The 18,090-nt window shown below is 52.9% G+C and overlaps 1 protein-coding gene across 2 annotated transcripts in view; it reads left to right on the top strand.

The window, feature by feature from the left end:
• Nucleotides 1-8: 8 nt before the first annotated feature.
• ARSI (arylsulfatase family member I) overlaps nt 9-18,090 on the top strand; it is a 34,818-nt gene continuing 16,736 nt past the window's right edge. Inside the window, exon 1 of one of the 2 annotated variants that reach the window (XM_009672001.2) lies at nt 9-2,777. In XM_009672001.2, coding sequence (XP_009670296.2) covers nt 2,692-2,777 — 86 coding nt within the window. In that variant the 5' untranslated portion in view covers nt 9-2,691. The remainder of the gene's footprint in view (nt 2,778-18,090) is intronic. The other variant, XM_009671987.2, reaches the window with a different exon arrangement.

Here is an 18,090-nt window from a genome sequence, read left to right as displayed (position 1 = left end):
CCCGCGGCGCTTCTGGGAAATGTAGTGCGGTGCCGCGGCTGGGTACGGACCGGTGAGCCGAACCGGCAACCGGGCCGCGCCCCGAACCGGGCCCTAGGAGCCGACCCGGGCTGGGAGGGGCCAAACTCGGCCCGGAACTGGTCCTGGAGAGCCGAGCTGGACCCCGAACCGGGCCGGGGGAACGGAACCGCGCCCTGAACCGGGCCCTAGGAGCCGAACTCGCTCCAGAAGTGGTCCTGGGGAGCTGAACCAGGCCCCAAACCGGCCCGAGGGAACGGAACTGGGCCCTCGGAGCCGAACCCGTTCCCAAACTGGGCCGAGGGAATGGAACCGGGCCCTCGGAGCCAAACCAGGCCCCAAACTGGGCCGAGAGAGCGGAACCGGGCCCTCGGAGCCAAACCAGGCCCCAAACCGGGCTGAGAGAGTGGAACCAGGCCCCGAACCGGGCCCTCAGAGGCGAACTCGGCCCTGAACTGGTCCTGGGGAGCCAAACTAGGCCCCGAACCGGGCCCTAGGAGCCGGACTGGGCTGGGAGGGGCCAGACTCGGCCCAGAACTGGTCCTGGGAAGCCGAACAGGGCCCCGAGCCCTAGGCCAGGGGAACTGAGCTAAGGACCGAACTGGGCCGGGGGCTCTGAATTGGATAATAAGCCAAGCTGGGGGAGCCGAGCCCAGCTGGAACATGAACTGGGCCAAGGGAGCCGAATCAGGAGCTGAGCCCACAGGACAGCCAGGCCGGGAGCTGAACCGGGCCGGGCTGGGCCAGGGAGCCGCACCAGGAGCTGCAGTGGGCTGGCCCAAGCGCTGAGTGGAACCAGGAACCAAACCAAACTGGGCTGGGGCAGCCGAGTTGGGAACCGCACCGGGCCGAGAGCCAAACCAGGGCAGGGGAGCTGAACTGGGACATGAAATGCGAGCGGTACCCAGACCTGAACTGGACCAGCCTAAGGGAACTGAACCAGTACAGAGAAGCTCCACCTGGACAAACCTGGAACTGAATCAGGCTAGGGAAAATGCTCCCAGCAACCAAACTGAACTGGGCAGGGAGAGCTGCACCCAGGAATCGAACCAGCCAGGGCAGGGGAGCCAAACTGGGACCTGAACCGGGTTGGGGGAAGAGAACCTAGAACCAAACTGGGCTGGATGGAGGTGCCCAGGAACCGAATCGGGAACCAAATAACGCCAAAGAAACTGTACCCAAGAGCCAGACCCAGCTGTGTCATGTGGAGGAGCCGTGCCTGGGAACCAAACCCAGAATCGAACTGGGCCAGGGAAGCTGCACCTTGGGACCAGCCAGAACTGAACCAGGCCAGGTGGAGAACACAGCCTTGTCTGGGAGACGGAGCAGGCGCTGCTGCTTCAAACACAGGCAAGTGGTGTCTGTGGAAGTCCTGACACCTTCATGAGAGCAATCCGCCCTCTTCTAAGCAGTGCCCAGAAGTTATTTCCAAGAGGAGTGGACAGAGCCTTAATTTTAAGCATTCTCCTGCAGTCTTGCGAACCTGAGGTGCACAGTGGTGTAGCTCAGACTCGTGAAAATCTTGAAATTGGCTTAGTGCTCATGAGATATTTGCAGTACAGATTGACACTTTGAATTTGCCGCTTGGCTCTTTTGTAGGATGTGTAGTGGGGTGCATTTTGGACCTTTTTCATGAAGCAAGGAATGCTGAAAGTGCTGTTCTGGGGAAGGAGAAAAGGGAGAAAAGAAGGGCTAGGACTGTTGCATCGTTGTACAGCTCTGCAGGAGATGAAGAGAAGCCACCAAATACTGCGGGACACTCACACATGCATACCGCTGTTGGCTGTGCTCATTGCCAGGGATTAGCACCCCTCCAAGGCTGGCAGAGTGAAGTTTCTGCATGAAGTGGGTTAACACTTAGCTGAAATTGATGGTGGTTTTAGATAACACGGCAGCTGCGAAATGTGGTGTCCCAGAAGTGGACTTGTGACCCATTCCACTACCCCAAATACGGATCGGCCGCCTCCAACGAAGAGGACAGGCAGATGGTGGAAGGGATGTGGACAGGGCGGTGATTATTACAGCACCATCCACTAAATCTTTCTGGGCCCTGAGGGCAGAGGCCTTGCTCCCGGAGGACTCAGGGGCTGAAGACTCAGGACTGATTTAATGTTGGATGGACGTTAAGCTGTTCTGAGGAGCTGCCGGGGCATTTTTGGACTAAAACAGGCAAACGACAAGAAGAGATGAGACGGCTCCATGGCACAAAGAACTGTTGGGCAGAGGCCGCGCAGCAGAGGGGCTGCTCTGTTACCACTCTCCCCCTCCCCATGCTGATACTTTCCAGGAAAAATCTGGCTCCCTTCACTTTGGTAGAGGTTTATTTTTGGAAGGTTTAATAATGTCCATGGTGTGTCTGTCACTCACTCAAAATACAGAGCCTTTATTTGTATTTATAGGCAAGATTAAATATAAAACTGGCTGTGCTCCAGCTGGCTCCTGCACCAAACTTCTTTGACACGAGCATCATCCACAGCAGTAAAGCCACTGGCCAGGTGGCAGTTTTACAGCTCCTGTAAATGAAAGACAGACCTGGCTCGTCATTTTTAAGGGTGACCTCCCCCTACACAAATGGTTATTGATGCTCAGAGTAAATGTGGATGCGGCATCTCTGTGAGAGCTACAGGCCTCTGAACCAAGACGGTGTTCCAGCAAGACTGCCTTTGCTTTGAAATGTCCCTTGCAAAGTGGTACAAGGCCCTATCAGCTCGAGGCCTGGTGTGGAGACCTGATTCTCTTAACCGGAGTGGAAGACGCAGGTAAGAAAAGCACCTCAGGACAGCAAAGCACTGAAGTGTGTTTCCTGGGGAGGTTTCCAGGCGAATGAACTGAGCAGGACAGGCCAGGACTGAGCCCGTAGAGCTGACAGCCTGGGGCAGTGGCTTGGAGAGGATGATGTCGGGGGCCTCTGAGAAGGAGCTTGGGATGGGATTCAGCCCCTGTGATTTACAAAGGACGCTGCCTGCTGCAGGTATACTGTGGAACAGATTTTGACCTACTTTGACATGGTGCCATCTGGAATGGCTTTATACTTCCAGGAACCTTTTTGTTTGTTTTGTTTATTTAAAATTTTTAAAAAAGTCCCCAAACTAAACCAACCCTTGTCTGCTGCCACCCCTGCGCGCTGCGGCGCATCTGCCTGTAGAGTCTCAGGGAGTAAATGCTGATGGCTCACTGATGTGGGGCGCTATGGAAAGACCCATCACCTCATGACAGAGGGATGACAAGGGAGGCCCAGCAAGGGTCTGCAGGGCGTTTTGTCAGGGCTCAGGGCCTGTTTTGGAGGTAAGTTGAAGGTGTTCAGCAGGGCCAGATTTTCCAGAGCCCTCTGTTTTCTCTTCGCACCAAAGGAATGATGCTTTTCAGCATGCTCGGGGGAGTTTGTTGCGTAAGTTTCTCCTCGTGTCAGACTTCCCAGAGTCCAACAAGACTCTGTTGAGTGAATTTTGAGGCTTCTCCTCTCCTGAGGTTCAGGACTCACGTATGCTAGCGAGCATGAAAGATAAGGCTTTGAGCAATTTGGGTAGCACATGGATGGGAAGAAGACAGAGTTGAACATAAACGGGGAGCAAACGCGTTCAGGAGGGATTGCTCTCTAGGAAGGCAGACAGAGTACGTTAAAGCCCTGAGTGCCCATGCACAAATGGCTTTAAAAATGCCTCCATTTTTTTCCAAGTGGCTCTTTACAGGTCTGCTGCAGTTCAGGGTCACTTGAGTCCAAAGCTTCATACCCTCAAACCATGAACGGCCCTTAGCAAGCCGCAGATCAGGGCCTGGTAGTAACACAACCCACTTGAATGAATGAATCCGAAAAAAAATATATGCTGCACCACAATTACAGGTAGAGAAGGTATTTCAGGCGTTTAGTAAACATGGCAAATAATAAATAGAGCTATTCAGTCAGCAAACAGCTGCATGATTATAAATAGGAAAATCTACCCCAGCCCAAAGCCAGCTGAGACCCAACAACGTACAGTTATTAAGGAGTGATTTTTCTGTGCGTTTTTTGGAAGGAGGTTGAAAATATTTTGCCCACTCTTTATTTTAGGAAGGTGAAATGTCCCTGGTGGATTTCAAAAGCTAACCTCTCGGGTATGCATTTTCCATGCCAAGACACTGAGTCACAAAGAGATTGCAGGAAGCTGTTTCAAATCCAGACAGGGGATAAAATGGCTGTAATTTAGTAGCCAGCTCAGCTCAGTCCGCTAATAAGCGCACCGCCCTGTCCATGCCCTCAGCCTTACAAGCTGAGAGCTTTGCTTGCTGCCACTTTCACATGTTATTTGGTTATTGCTTGGGGTTGAACTTGTCCACACCTATTCCATTCTGAAAGACTGCCTGTGTCCAGGCCAAACCAGAGTTCAGAGAGCACATTAGCTGGCTGGAAAATGCTGTCATTCCTCCTTTGTGCCGTATGGAAGCTGACAGTCTCTAGGCATGCCTGTTGGACCCTTGGGCTTGCAGGGACATCTTTCTGCTCTCCCTTGTTTAAGCTGCAATCATCAGTTGCGTGTGTTTGTCCATGTATAAGTCTCTGGCCTTAGTGCGTTGTAGCAGGGAGGGGCACGTCATCATTGTGTGAACTGGTCAGACCTACTTGTTTGGTGACCCTAAGTGAGGTGCAGTTTGACAATATGGGGTTGGTTCTGTCTTTTGGAGGTTGCACAATTACGAACTGGGCGTCATGATTTTATCCTTGGAGATGCTGGGGTGATCCTTAGTGATCTTTAGACATGCTGGGTATGCAGTGCGTATGGGGTCTTGATACCGAGGGATCCCAGGCTGCGTGCCTGAAGGAGTTTCTGACTCCAGCTGCTTGTGGTTGCACCACAGTGGTGGAGCAGAGACAACAGAAAAGGTACTTTGCCGCCTTCTCAGCTGGTGCAGCTCCTCACCTGATCCGTTTCATCGCTGCTGATTTCAGCCAAAATATGAGCTGCGGACAAGCCGCTCGTCCTGCCCCTGCTCTGGGGCAGGATCCTCCAGCCAGGAAGTGGAATGGGTGGCCTGGGACAGGGACCTTGTTCCATGCTGCAGGTACTCTGGTGAGTCTCGTGATCAGAGCCCTGGCCTGGTTTATGAATCTGACCTGTATGTTACCTCAAGGCAAGATCCAGCAGGGTTATCCTGCTGACACGTTGGGATTTTGTCCTGTTAGGGATTAACGACCTTTCTCGTTGCTCCAAGGCTGGGTCAATCCCATTGCCAGCTGCAGAGCTGCCTGGGTCAGCCGAGATATGCTCCGTCACTGCTGCCCCGTATCCGCATAGCGGGGCCAGAGGGGAGCTGTTGCCCCTCCCGCTGCGAATCGTTCCCAGAGCTTCCCCTCCTCCCAGCTGCCTGAGGAACAGGCTTCACGTGTTATGTCTGTTCACTATTTGAAGTGAGCGCTCTGCGGAGTCAGAAATCTTGGTCCCTGCAGCCATGAAGTCGGCTGAAAGTATAGGCTGTGCTTAGGAGGAGAATTTGCATGGCCCAGTTCAGAAAGGAAGCTGAGCTGAATTCCCCCACTCTGACTGCCCCTGTCAGGAGGGCTTTGATCCATCTCTCCTGGACTGTGCCCTGGAGTGCCATGTGGGCTGGCTCAGAGGAGAGGGTCCCATGCAGCAAGTCGTCACCCCGTCTGGGCACAGATTGGCCTGAGGTGACCAATCAACCCTGACCGTGCTCAGCTGGTCAGAGCTGGGAAGCTCCCTGCAAGGAGGCCCAGAGAGCAAAACGGTTCCCAAATTTCCACCGGCTCCTGGGTCCTTGAGATGAAATGAAGTGTGTTGCTGACAAAGGAAAGAGTTGTTTTACATAGCCTCTCTAGGGTGGCTGATCCATGGGACCAGCTGCCTTGGCCATTCTGGTGTCTCGGTCTTGTGGATGCTCTCCGACGGGGTAGCACAGGAGGTGGGGATGGGTCAGGGCAGGGGGGTGGGCAAGAAAGACAGAGGGAGATAAAGGGAGGAGGACAGTGAAGCCTCAGGCACACTGAGGAGAGGAGGTGGGAACATAGAGGAGAAGCTAGACACAGTGAGGGAAAGGGCAGTGGTGCAGGGAGACATAGGGATGTAGGGAGAGGTTCTCATTTCCAAGGGAAAATGAGGCAGGAAAGGGAGGAAGCAATGGAAGATCAGAGGAGAGACGGAGAAGAAGAGGGAACAGAGAAAAGCCAAGGAAAAATAAAGCCGTAACAGTGGTTAGCTTGGGGGAATTTGTTTGCTCGTGCCCGTGATTTGACAGTCCTTGGTTGGTGTTGCTCAGCTCTGGGTGTATGGAGAGAGGGTTGCCAGGTGCTGTTCTGCGAGGCTTTGAGTCACGGAGGATATCTGCATCTCTCAGTAACGTTCCTGGGGGAGCGCATCGCGGGCTGGAGGCAGGCCCTGGGGAGCGGTGAAGGCAAAATTGGCCACAGCAAAGCGTCACTGCCATCTTCCCTTGTCTGCTGGACTGGGTTTGGACTTTAAAAGGAATTGCTTTAGAAACAGTCTTACTTAGGAATCCCTTTTCTTTCCCTTTTGTTTGGCTGTTCTCTCCCCCCTCCTCCTTTTCTTTGTCTGCTAATGCACAACAGATGGGAGGAAATGCCATTTTAAATGCCACAGCATCCTGATGAAATGCGATGGGTTATGGCAATCTCAGATGAATCATGGCATTGTTTTGTGTACACAGCCCTGCTGCTGCGGCTCACCCTCGCTCAGGCAGTTTTCTGCCTCCAGTTTTACAAATACAGTTAAGGTCATTTAGGTGTCCATGCCAGCTGCTTGACAGGTCCCCTCCAGGGCCTGGGTGTTCAAGTCACGTTAACTAACCAGACACATTTGTGGAGTCAGAACTGAGCCTACAGTTGCTTTACTGGTGGTGAAACCTGCAGCTAGCTTTGAAACATCTGGTCTGTACTGCCTTTGGGTATGTGGGGGTTATAAATTACACTAAATTCCCACGTTACGTTTCTAGGATTTCCTCGTAAGGTGCAAGAACTGTCCCCAGGAGGAACAGGTTCGAGAGAAGCAAGCCCCGCGTGGCACGGCTCTCCCCACTGTCTCCAGCTTGGAGTTTAGCTGCTTAGGGAAGCCGGGCTCTGTCTCCAGGCCTGCCTGCTCCTCGGCCACGCTGCAGAGACGGATCTGCAGAGCCCAGTCCGACAGTGGTTTCTGTGATGTGGCCACCTGCCGCTGGGGGTTTGCTTGAGATGGTCGGATCATTTCACGTAAGCTATCAGGCAAGCATCAAATAATATTGACTCAATCGCTAGCAGCCTGTTGCCAGATGAAAAACAGCAGCTCAGAAGTGGAAAAAAAAATACACACACACATACATACACACATATATATATCCCAACAGCTCCATTATTGAAAGCTGGAGTGACCCAGCCCTGTTAGTTTCAAACTAATTAATTGCGGAAAAAAGTCACCTCTAAGCCTGCAGAATATAAAGCAGCCTTTTAATTTAGGTGGCTGAAAGAACAGATTTGAAAACTCCAACTAGCAATGTTAGAATTTGGTTGCAATATGCTTAGTTTTAGTAACCTAGATTGGAAACATCTCTCTCTGTATGTCTAAATGCCTGTATGTCTAATTCATGGCATTTATTCAGCACTGGCACTGAAAAGCTAGCAGCGTTAAGCCATTTCATTTCTCGTTATAAGAGCTAATACACGTGGATGCTCTACTGTAGCGAGTGGAAGGGTTGTTATTATTAATTAACCCCCACCGCTCCCCTGCTTTCCCCCAAGCTCTTGCTCTGGGCTAGTTTGTAAGTCTATCCTCGTTAAAAGGCCTGGCAGCTTCGTGGCACAGCACAGCCAACACCAATAGTCACAACAGCACTGGTGTGTTTATTCAGATTTCAGCAGCTCTACCTGGATGAAGAGGCGAAGGGGCTGTGTTTGCATTTGTGAAGCCAGAGGTTTGGGGTATTATTTCTCCCCTGTCGGGCGTCCTTTGCCGATTTAAGTTATGTCAAAAGCTGTGTGGCAGGAAAAGGAGGGGAAGGAGGGAATGGGACCACGCAGCTGAGGATGAAGAGGGAAGAAGCAGGGCTGTGCGCATTTGAGCAGGCACCGGCAGCGCCGTGGCAGCCCCAGCTCCGTTTGGGCCCGGGGTTGCGCTCTCCTCACCGTGGCACTTGCTCCAGGGCTGTGCTGCCGGCCTGCCCCGTGGCTTGCAGCCTCATGAACCGTCCTGAGCTTTCTCACCTCAATTCTGACCAAAGCAAAACTCTTGGCTCTCAGTTAAGCGACACAATATGAGTCTGAGAGAGGAGCAAAGCAGCTGAGGGACTCCCTTTTCTTCAGCAGTGGGCTCTGCCCCCTTAGGTCAGCCATACCATATAACTTGGCCCTCGGACGGACGACTCCTACCTTTGCTCCTACACAAACCGGAAGCATTTGCACCCCAGACCTAGGGGTCTGCCCCCACAGTCCCCGACCATACCCAGCACCCGCAGCCAGTTGGCTTGCCTTGAAATCCCCCCATGAGTTGGGTCTAGGAAGTCAAGAGACAGGGGAGGACTTGACGGTGCATAATTGCTTGACAGGTTGGTGTCACCTGAAGACACCTACACCTCAGGGAGCATCACCAGGCAGTCACTGTGCCCCACAGCACTGCCCTCCCCTGCCAGCATGGGTCCTGGCATGAGCACAGCTGTGTCCAGGAGATGGAGAGAGAGTTATGTGGAGGGCAGTCTTGAATTCAGGCAAAAAAAAAAAGGAAGTAAGATTTCAGCCCTCTGTTTCTGAGTGTTTCTGCTTTGTACATTAGCATCCCTTCCTAGTCCCTCTTGTGTCTGACCATAGCTGTCAGGATGATGAGAGAGCCATTAGTCGGCTCTTGATGTGTGTTTATTTCGTTTAGCACATCCGAGTGCCGTGGTGAGAGCTTTAGAGATGTTCGTTACGATGATTGCTTTCCCTGCTTATTAAGATGGAAAAAGCCACAGTGGTTAAGGGAAGGCAGGTGGAAAGATGCCAGACGCCTTAGTGCTCCAAACAGTCACGGAGGGCCCGTTTTATTAGGTGTTTTGCCTTGATTTCAAGGAGGAAGGCTGGGCTCCAGGGGGCTGCAAAGAGCATGGCTTCCCAACAGCCTGCACCCCTTGACCGAGCAGTTGTGGGTTGAAGATGGACTCTTGCAGCAGCTGTCTGCTAATATAGCAGGGCTCAGACTGAAGGCAGTGGAGACCCGTGCGAGCGCATCCAGCGTGAGCCTTGCCTTGTACCAAGGTCTTGCCAGCCCTTCCTGACACCCATGGCATGAGCAAACAATACCAGGGCAACGTTCCTGCTTACAGCTATGTGGTAGTCTGTTCCAGAGCACGAGGGCAGAGCCTGCCCCTGCCCAGGACAGGCAGCCATCATGGCAGGGTTTTACACAGCCCGGGCAGATGCCTGCTGCTGCCTGCAATGACACTCCTCCCTCTGTGTTTGTTTCAAGATGACTTTCCCTTCTGGGCTGGGGAACTTTGCTGTGAATTGATTCAACACATGCGTGGAGTTTCCAGGCACCTCCCAGTCCTCTCGGCCATCTGACGACAGGGGATCCATGGCCGCTGCTCCTTATGGAAGGCAGCTCAAGCCCAGTGGTCGATGACGTGTCTGTCCCACTCATCCTAGCAGAAGGAGGTCCTTCTCTTAGCGGACAACCTAGTGAACCACCCTTGTTGCATTGTCTGACCACTGTGACTGCTGCCTGCTGGGCGTTGGAGTGGGCAGGGCAGAGATCTTACGCTCCTGATACCCAAATCTGTCATGTCCTAGGCTTCCTGGGCAGGCTGGGGAGCGCTCTGCCTCTGCTTGGGTGGGACACAACCCCACACCGGCCCCAGCCACATTCTCCGGATTGATTCAACTTTCAATGTTCCAATAAAGCTCAAGTTTCACGCAGGAGCAACACGTACGCGCACGTCTGCTCAGCCTGGCAGCCAGATATGGCCTTTCCCTGCCTTTTCAGGGCTTCTTGCTCCCTCCCCACGAGGGGGGCAGACAGGCTCACTCTTAAACGGTAGTGTGGCCATGACTGCACCGCGGAGCTCAGAGGTGCCTTGGCCCCACTGAGTGCCTCCTCCCTACTGCATGCAAACAGGCCGTGTTGTGTTTAGGATGTGGGCTGGTGAAATGGGAGTTTCATGGTAACCCCGTATGTGCCTGATCCACCCTGGAGGCATGACTGATCCTGTCCCCTTCTCCCACCTGATAACCCCAGTGCTTGGTCTACAGTCAGGCCCAAGTGCGTGCTTGCATATAAGTGACATGGATGGTGGGAGAGGGCTGGGTTTGGACCTACTGTAGCAGGAATCCTACTGCTTTCTTGCTGTAGCGGGCAGAGAAAGAAAACCTCAGAAAACTGACAGTGTGGACAGACCGTCTGTGGGTAGTGGAGGCTGCCATGAAGGCGAGTGGGCTCCTGGAGCAACGTTAGTCCCTCCCCTCCCTGCCTTTCCGGGGGGATAGCACAGGGAGATGAGCCTGCTTATCCACACATGACGATAATACAAGGGAATTGCAAACAGATTCATGCCTTATCTTGCTTGAGGGATATTGCAGTAAAGGGATTTATTTTGGCTTTTCTGCCAAAAACTGTACACAGAGATTCCACCAAAGCTCATATATATGTTTCTCTTGGAAACAGACAAAACTCTGGTATCCAATAAGCCCTGCACTGTTATTAATCTCTAGGGTTTTATCCAAGTTTCATTAAAAGTCTGGACATACTTGAAATGGCTTTCAGATAAAGTTGAATGAATCTCCTTCTGTCTTAGAGGCTGGTGTGGCCTGATTTCCTTGCTGAGATTTGGGTGGGTTGGGAATTGGGTAGGAGATTTCCAGCCACCTAAACTGGGAAGGAGGAAACATCTTACATCAACCTAATCCGAATGAATTGCAGGCACTTTTCCTGGCCTGTGACTTGCTGTGGGTGTAGCAGCTTGCATGGGGCAAACGTGTCGTCTCTCCCAGGGGAAGGGCTTCCTTGGTCAGTATTAAATCAGATGGGCAAGAATTGCTGTCAGGAGGCTTGACTCGTGCTGCATGTGTATGCTGTTTCAAGAGCCAGGGGAGACCTGATTCTCCAGTGCTTTCCAAAGTGTGAGCAACCTCCCTGAAACACCTTGGAGCAAAAAGCTAAAGCAGCAATGCTGGGGCAAGGACCAGGCTCAAGGCACTTCTCTGCCTTCCCTGGAGCCAGGGCCCTGGATGCGGCCAGCTCAGGGCCACAACAAGCCCGTGAGCCCTTGTAGCCACAAGAGGGTGACAAAGTCCCATCCTGTGCTGCGGTAGCTCTGGACAAACCCAGAGATGTCCCCAGCTAGCACAGGATAGTAGCCCACCTTGGAGACTGAGCCTGTCTGGGTAAATGGAGGCTCTTGGAAAATCCTTGCTGAGAGAGCACTGGCTGGAAACGGGACCCTCGTATTGAAAACTTAAGGATGTTTTTCCACTTGGCTTTAGTTAGTATTGGTGCTGGCATCAGCAAAATCTTCCTGTTGCCAAAAGAAGGGAGAACTCCCGAGATCACTGTAGCAGGGAGGGAAAGAAAACCTCACCCTTGCTCCCTCTTGGCAGTCTAATGCAAAAGCCACATTTTAGAGTAATTCTGGAAAAATGGAGAGCAACTACTCAGTAACTGTCCTTTGTGCTAACGCTGAGAGTTGTGTGGGTCGGCCCAGTGCCCTGCTCTGTGCCTCCTGCTCCAAAAAACGTGAAGGCTTACAGGGCCAGGATGGAGGCACTCTCAGTGTCAGTGCCTTCTGAAGGATGGTTCAGGAGCACATGGCTCCCCGCCACCTCCTCGAGTCACCGTGAAGATATAGGGTGAAGGAGAGGTAATGGGAGGCTGGTGGGAGGACCTGGCTGCCGATGAGAAGGAGGAGGGCAGAGTCCACGGAGCATAGGGCGGGAAGGCGGCGGGGAGGAGGGGATGCACCCCTCCACCTCGCCCAGCTCTCCTTCCAGCCCTGGGTGGAGGGAACCCTGCCTTGTGCGTTGCAGTCTCTCTGCATATGGGTATATGTGTATATTATAGGCGTATGCTGGGCTGCTCCTGTTTGCTGTGGGCAGGAGGGCTGATGGGGTGTGCTCCCTTGCTGCGGAGGCTGGGAGCTGGTTACCTGTTACCGGTTAGTAGCTGGGAGCGGCGCGGAGCAGAATAAAAGCGCCTCTGCTCCAGCTCCCTGCCCTGCGTGGTGAGCCAGGCTGATGAGGAAAGAGTTTCCTGGGGAAGGGAGGATTCCTGTAGTAGGGCTGAAGGGAAGAGAGTGAGAAAGAGGAGGTTAGGGAGGGTGTAAGGGAGCGGAAGTGAAAGGGGAAGGAGGTGGCAGAAAGATCGAAAGGGAGACGTGGCCTGAGTGAGAAACAGATTGTGACCAAGGGCAACCGCAAGAGAGAGGAGACAATGTTGTCCGACCAGGCTCTTCTGTTTGCACGTTGCACATCCATGCCCCCAGCCTGCCTGTGGCAGAGGTGACTACGACGTTCGGGCCGGAGGATGTTTTCATGCCAGGTGATGCTCCCAGGCATCGGTGCTGTGGCCCTGCTACCCTGGCTGTCCCCTCGGTGCCGGCGGGTGGCTCGTCCTGGGCACATCTGGCTGAGCCCAGGCGAGGCTGTCCTGCTGCGCAGGCTGCGTCCTCGTCGGTGCCCATGCACTTGGGTTTCTTGTTGTGTTTTGGCCCCGTGGGGGGTCCGTGGCAGCTCCTGGCCACTGCGGCCCTCTCCTGGGGGAAAGCAGTGGTCCCTACTGCTGTTGCCTCCTCTGTTCCTTCTCCTGCCTGATTTGCAGCCTGGAGCATAGCCCGCACGCCCTGACGTGGGCAGGGGACTCGGGGCTCCTTGCAAAATGATCTTTGCAATTCTGCTTCGAAAGGGACAATCAGGCATTTCTAAACAACCGCCTGAGGTGCTGTCTGAGACAGAAGATTAAAGTGCTTTGGGAGATTTCCAAGACTTAGTTTCATCCTCCCCCTGTCCCAGGAGGCGGGGGCAGCGGGTGTGGGCTTGACGACATCTCCGGCAATGAGCTCCAGCCAGCTCCCTTGTAACTTCATCCGTTGCTGGGATGGGAAAGCCTGCAACGCACCAGACAGGAGGGCGGCTCGTGCCAACCTCTGATCTTATCGGCTGATGAGTGCAGGCTGTTGGCTGGGGAGTTTGCTTTGTGTTTCTGGGAAGGATTGACTGTCCGACCAGAGAGCCAGTCACCATTTTCCCATAGAGCGCGCCTTGATTTTAACCATCATTCTGTTGTGAGAGTGTGCGTGTGTACCAGTGCATGTACTGCTATGGTATATTGGGATTTATATTTGCAAATCCCCTCACTCCCATCTGTTTCTTATGCTGTTATTGATAGAAGGAGGAGGGAAAAAAATACTTGAGCAGAACTGGGAACATGGTTCGCCTTGCCGCAGGTGATTGTTGTATTTCGATGCACCCCATCCTCTTCGCTGCCAGGCTGAATGCCGCCCGCTGAGCCCGCAGCAAGGGGACAGGACCACACAGTCCATGGGTGGTGGATGTATTCAGTGACAGCATGGTAACGTGGGCTCTGCTCTTGCAGCTGCAGCTTCTTCGTTGAGTTTATACTCCGAGGAGATTTTTCTGTTTTCTCTTTAAATACTAGAAGTAATTAGATGCTGCTTATGAGTAACCATTTGGACTAAACAGTCTGGTTTCATTTAAAGTGGTCAGTATGAAATGCCTCCTGATTTATTAGGAAAAAAATTTAAAAAGACTCCTTCTCCTTCAGCCTCCCAGGAGTCCTGCTGGGGAAGAGGGCAGAGGTAGGGTTAAACCCCACCTTTCCTCACCTCTTGCCTGGGATTTGCTATGAAAATATCCCATAGGGAGAAGGGAGAAAACATTGCCTCCCATCTGCCGGAAAGGCTGCGAAGATGAAAGAGGGGCTGGGTATGCCGCGAACAAGGGGACTGTGGGGCTCAAGGGGGAACAGCTGACCCTGCGCTTTCCGACAGTGCCACAGCACCATGCTGAACGTTTGCTGCCGGTTCCCAAGCCGAACCTTGAAAGCCCAAAGCCAATGTTAACGACCGAGTTGCAACATGCTGAATTTTACAGTCCTCAGTGAAAATTGTGACAGTAAATCTGCCTCTGGCTTCAGTTGTTAAGTTGCCCTCAATACCACAAAAATCCCTGCAAATTTCTTGTTGATTTTGGCTGTGGAAACGCTGCACTCCGTTGCAGCACACAGTGTTAATGGCAGAGAGATTTTCGAGGCCTTGGACGCTGCGGCGCTGGTTTGGATGAGCCTGTGGTGGGGAGAGGATGGAAGGAACAGATTCCGTTTGGTGTGTTCAGCACATTTTATCAGCTTATCCGATACGTAGGCAGATGAAACAGTGCAAGTCAGGCAGGGTGAGAAGCTATTTCCCAACAGGGTGCAGCAGGCGTTTGGAGATAGGAGGAGCGTGGGAACTACAAGCGAGAGGAAGTTTGGGAGCTTGGACCGTCCAAGTTGAGGAGATGCACGCGCCTGCGGCCAGGGAAGGAGGCTTGCTGGTGGGAAAAGATCTGCGCCTGCCGTGCTCCTCGCGGACACCTCCGAGGCAGGAGTGTCCGCGTCGTACCAGGCAGGGCTCACCGCTGCCCTGCGCTGGGCTCGGCGGCCCGGCTGCCTCCCGCGCAGCCTGGGGCTGGCACGGCGGCAAGCGTGGGAGCAGCCGGCCGGCCCCGGACCAGCCCGGCGCCGCCTGCGAGTCTGCTTTCCATTCGAGGCTGGGGCGAGGATGCAAGGTCCGTTCTGGGGTGGGAGCAGAGCCCGGAGGAGGACATTGACCCAAATGAGCTGACCTCCTCCTCCTCAGAGCAGGCTTGTATCTCACCGGTCCACAAAGAGAAAAGCAAAGTCCGAGACATTCATCGGAACTGGTGATGTGGGCGAAGGGAGCAGGAATTTGCTGTTTCTCCCAGTGCCAGCCCTCGGCACGCTCAGCGATCCCGATGGGCAGACTCCGAGGAAGGCCAGCCCGCACAGCCGGATGGGAGTCCTCAGTCCCTAGGCAGCCGGTTAAACATTGCTGAAGTTGTTACAGAGGCCAAAATACTGTGAAATTTGGATAAGGACTGGACTAACTCCGTGTTTGCCCTGTTTCTCGTGCTGTTCCCTGGGCAGCCAGAGGATGCTGTGCTGCAGGGAACATCCGGACGCTTCTGGGAGACGAGACACCGAGGAGCTGGACCCGGGCTGACCTTGCATAGCCGTTCTCAGGTTTTCTGTGCAGGCCCTCAGCTCCTGTCACCTAGCAACCGTGCATCTTATTGCATGGCAGGATTAAATAAATTGTACTTAGCAGGACCATGAACCCTACCTGGCCGTTCACCCACGCCCCCGCAACTGGAGGCTTGGGGTTGATGGCTCGGCAATTACCCAGCTGCAGCCTGTCACGTGTAACCACGGGAGTTCAGCTAATTGTGAGGAGCATCTACATAGCCTGTGTTCACACCTTCCCGTTCCCAAATCCACCTGTAATTGCAGATGTGAGCCACTTCCATGCGTTGCTTTCTGCCTGTTCGAGAATCAATGTGATCTGGTTGCTTTTCCTGTTTGCCGTTTCCCAGGGCGAGAGCCGGATCCTACTTTGACCTGGATCCTTGGGCTGATCTGTATCCCTTGTTTTCATTTATATGTCAGTGTTTATGGAAGCTGAATATGGGTTATACCTTTCCATTTATAGTTTTAACAAAACATGATTGGATTTTGTTCCAGTCATTTTTTATCTTGACTAAAATGTCGGTTTTGAAGACCTATTATTAGCACTTTTGTATAGCTTCTGGATTACTGCAGATAATAATGAATCACCCTCTGCAGTATTGATATAGGTACTTTAAGCCTCCCAACAACCAGTCTGTAAGCTATGCCTGTGACTGAGAGCAGAAAACCCTCGATGGCAATGGGTGGGCTTAAAATACGGGTACGGCGCTCCAGATCCCGTGTCTGCCAAGTACTTTTCTCTACTGTACTCCCATGCTAGGCCTTCCTCCTAGTGAGGAGTCCCTGCGCACGTAACGTTGGCTCAGCTCCAGCTCCTAGCATCAGCTCGCGCTTTGCAGTCGTTTTCTTGCCCTGGGTGGGGCCACGTGCGGCAGCCCCTGCGGCCACCCGGCTCAGCCGGCACCGGGATCGGCAGCCGCCCGGCACGGCAAACGCTTTCCGCGGCGTGCCGCCCTCGCAGCCTCGGAGAGCAAGGAGCCTCGCGCTGTTTCCCTCTTCAGGAGGCCGGTTCTTCTCTCCTCCCATAAAGTAGCGCTGGCAGCATGATGTGATTTTGCTTCCAGCCCCTTCCACCTCCTCCCCCCACCTAAAGGTGATTTGCTCTTCTGAAAGTTAATAGGTAGGAACCACTTCTAATCCTAACTGAAAGCTCAAATTTAGGACGAAGGTCTGGAAAAAGCAGGACTGACTCCTGGTATTCAGAATAAATATACTTCTGAAAGGGTGGTGTTTTTAGTAAAAGTGTTCTGGAAAACATACCTGAGGGCTAGTCATATTTTTTTTTTCTACCTCTGTCCTTCCTGGCAGCTACATCAGTTCGTCTAGAAGATGAATCTTTTCCCCTTAAATCCCCTTAAGAAGTGGCCGCTTTGCAGCTGGCTTCACCTGCAGTCCCTGAGGCCTTGCGAACGCATTCATTTTATTCCTTTCACCAGCTGCCTCCCCACTGCAGCACCACTGGTGCCAAAAAGCCACCTAATCCTTGTCCTGCATTGGGGAAAATGCTGAAGAGGATGAAACCCGTGTTCCCCACTTGTGTTTCCTTCCAAGGTCACCCGATGCCCCGTTACAATTCAGTTGTCTGATTTTTTCCTAGGGGACTGCTTTGACTCTGAACTGAAGCTCTTTCTGTGCTTGTCCTCAGAAAGGCCCTCGCCGGTGCCTGTTAAAGGTGTGCTTTCCTTGTGGGCAACCGCATTTCTTTGCTGGATCTGGTGGTATTGCTGTTGCCCAACAGGCAGCGGCTGGCTGCCTGCGCTTGAGTAAATAAAGCTCACCCAGGTCCGCTCAGCCACAGAGGAGGCCGCTGCAGGCCCCTCCACAGAAGTTATTTCCATGTATAAATCTCATCCTGCAAAGTTTAGCTGCAAATGAAATATGCTGCCTCTGAAGAATTACTCCTCAAGTTTTCCATTGAAGTGAAATACTCCAGTGCGTTACCGAGTAAATTCGGCTGATGGAAACTTGTTTTTTTATTATTATTTTGGTCTGTTTCACATTCAGGAGGGAAGAATCCAATCTCTGAAGTTTAATCCTGGATTTCTTCGCTGACAGAGCTCATTATATGGCTCCAAAATGAAGCTCTATTAGTCCCGGGGCATGACTGTGACTAATGTAGCAACACAGTAATCCTGAGTCTGTTCATCCCTCATTTTGCTCCACAACCCAGACAGGTCTCTGAGTTTAAACTCAGACCTTCTGGTTTGGCTCATGCTTGGGAAGCAACAGAAGCAACAAGGCTGATTCGTTATAAAATCAGGGCAGCAGGGAATGCAAGTGTTAAGTATTTGAATCTCCGTCTCTGCATATCTTGCCTTCCACCCCAATAAAATGACTGTGGGCAACCTGGGCCTTCGAAGAAACTTCAAAGCAGCCAGCATACCATCTCCTGTTAGAAATGAAGACTGATGAATAATAGAGTGGACCCACCCACTCTTGCTTTAATCTGTCATGTTCTATGGAAATTAAGCCTTTCTCTTACAAGAAGGCAATTTGTGCTCTTGGCATCTTCAGTGAGAAAGAGCTCTCATCTCTTTTGCTGGATTATTAATACCTTTTGTATTAAGTAATGCCATGTCTAAATGGGCTATTTACCTATTCTGAAATACTCCCCAACAAGCAATCTACAGAAGAGCGACCCTTTGAGACAGCGGTAGCGTGCTTTGTCCCGCAGCACGCAGGAGCGGGCTCTGCCTGGGGGGACGAGGTGGGCAGGCGAGAGCTGCGGGCGGCCGGGGCTCCCCGCGGTGGCCAGCTGCAGCCTCGGCCCTTTCTTTTCCTGCTCCGTCAGCTTGGTCGCGGCCAGCCGTTGAGCAGTAACCTTGCAATTGCCCCCCCCGAAACTTCTGCCTCCTGTCCTGCGCAA

The sequence above is a fragment of the Struthio camelus genome, chromosome 13, assembly GCF_040807025.1.
Source record: "Struthio camelus isolate bStrCam1 chromosome 13, bStrCam1.hap1, whole genome shotgun sequence".
In the NCBI taxonomy this organism is placed as follows: domain Eukaryota; kingdom Metazoa; phylum Chordata; class Aves; order Struthioniformes; family Struthionidae; genus Struthio; species Struthio camelus.
The sequence above is the reverse complement of the archived record's forward strand: the minus strand, read 5'-3'. Positions and strand labels throughout refer to the sequence as shown.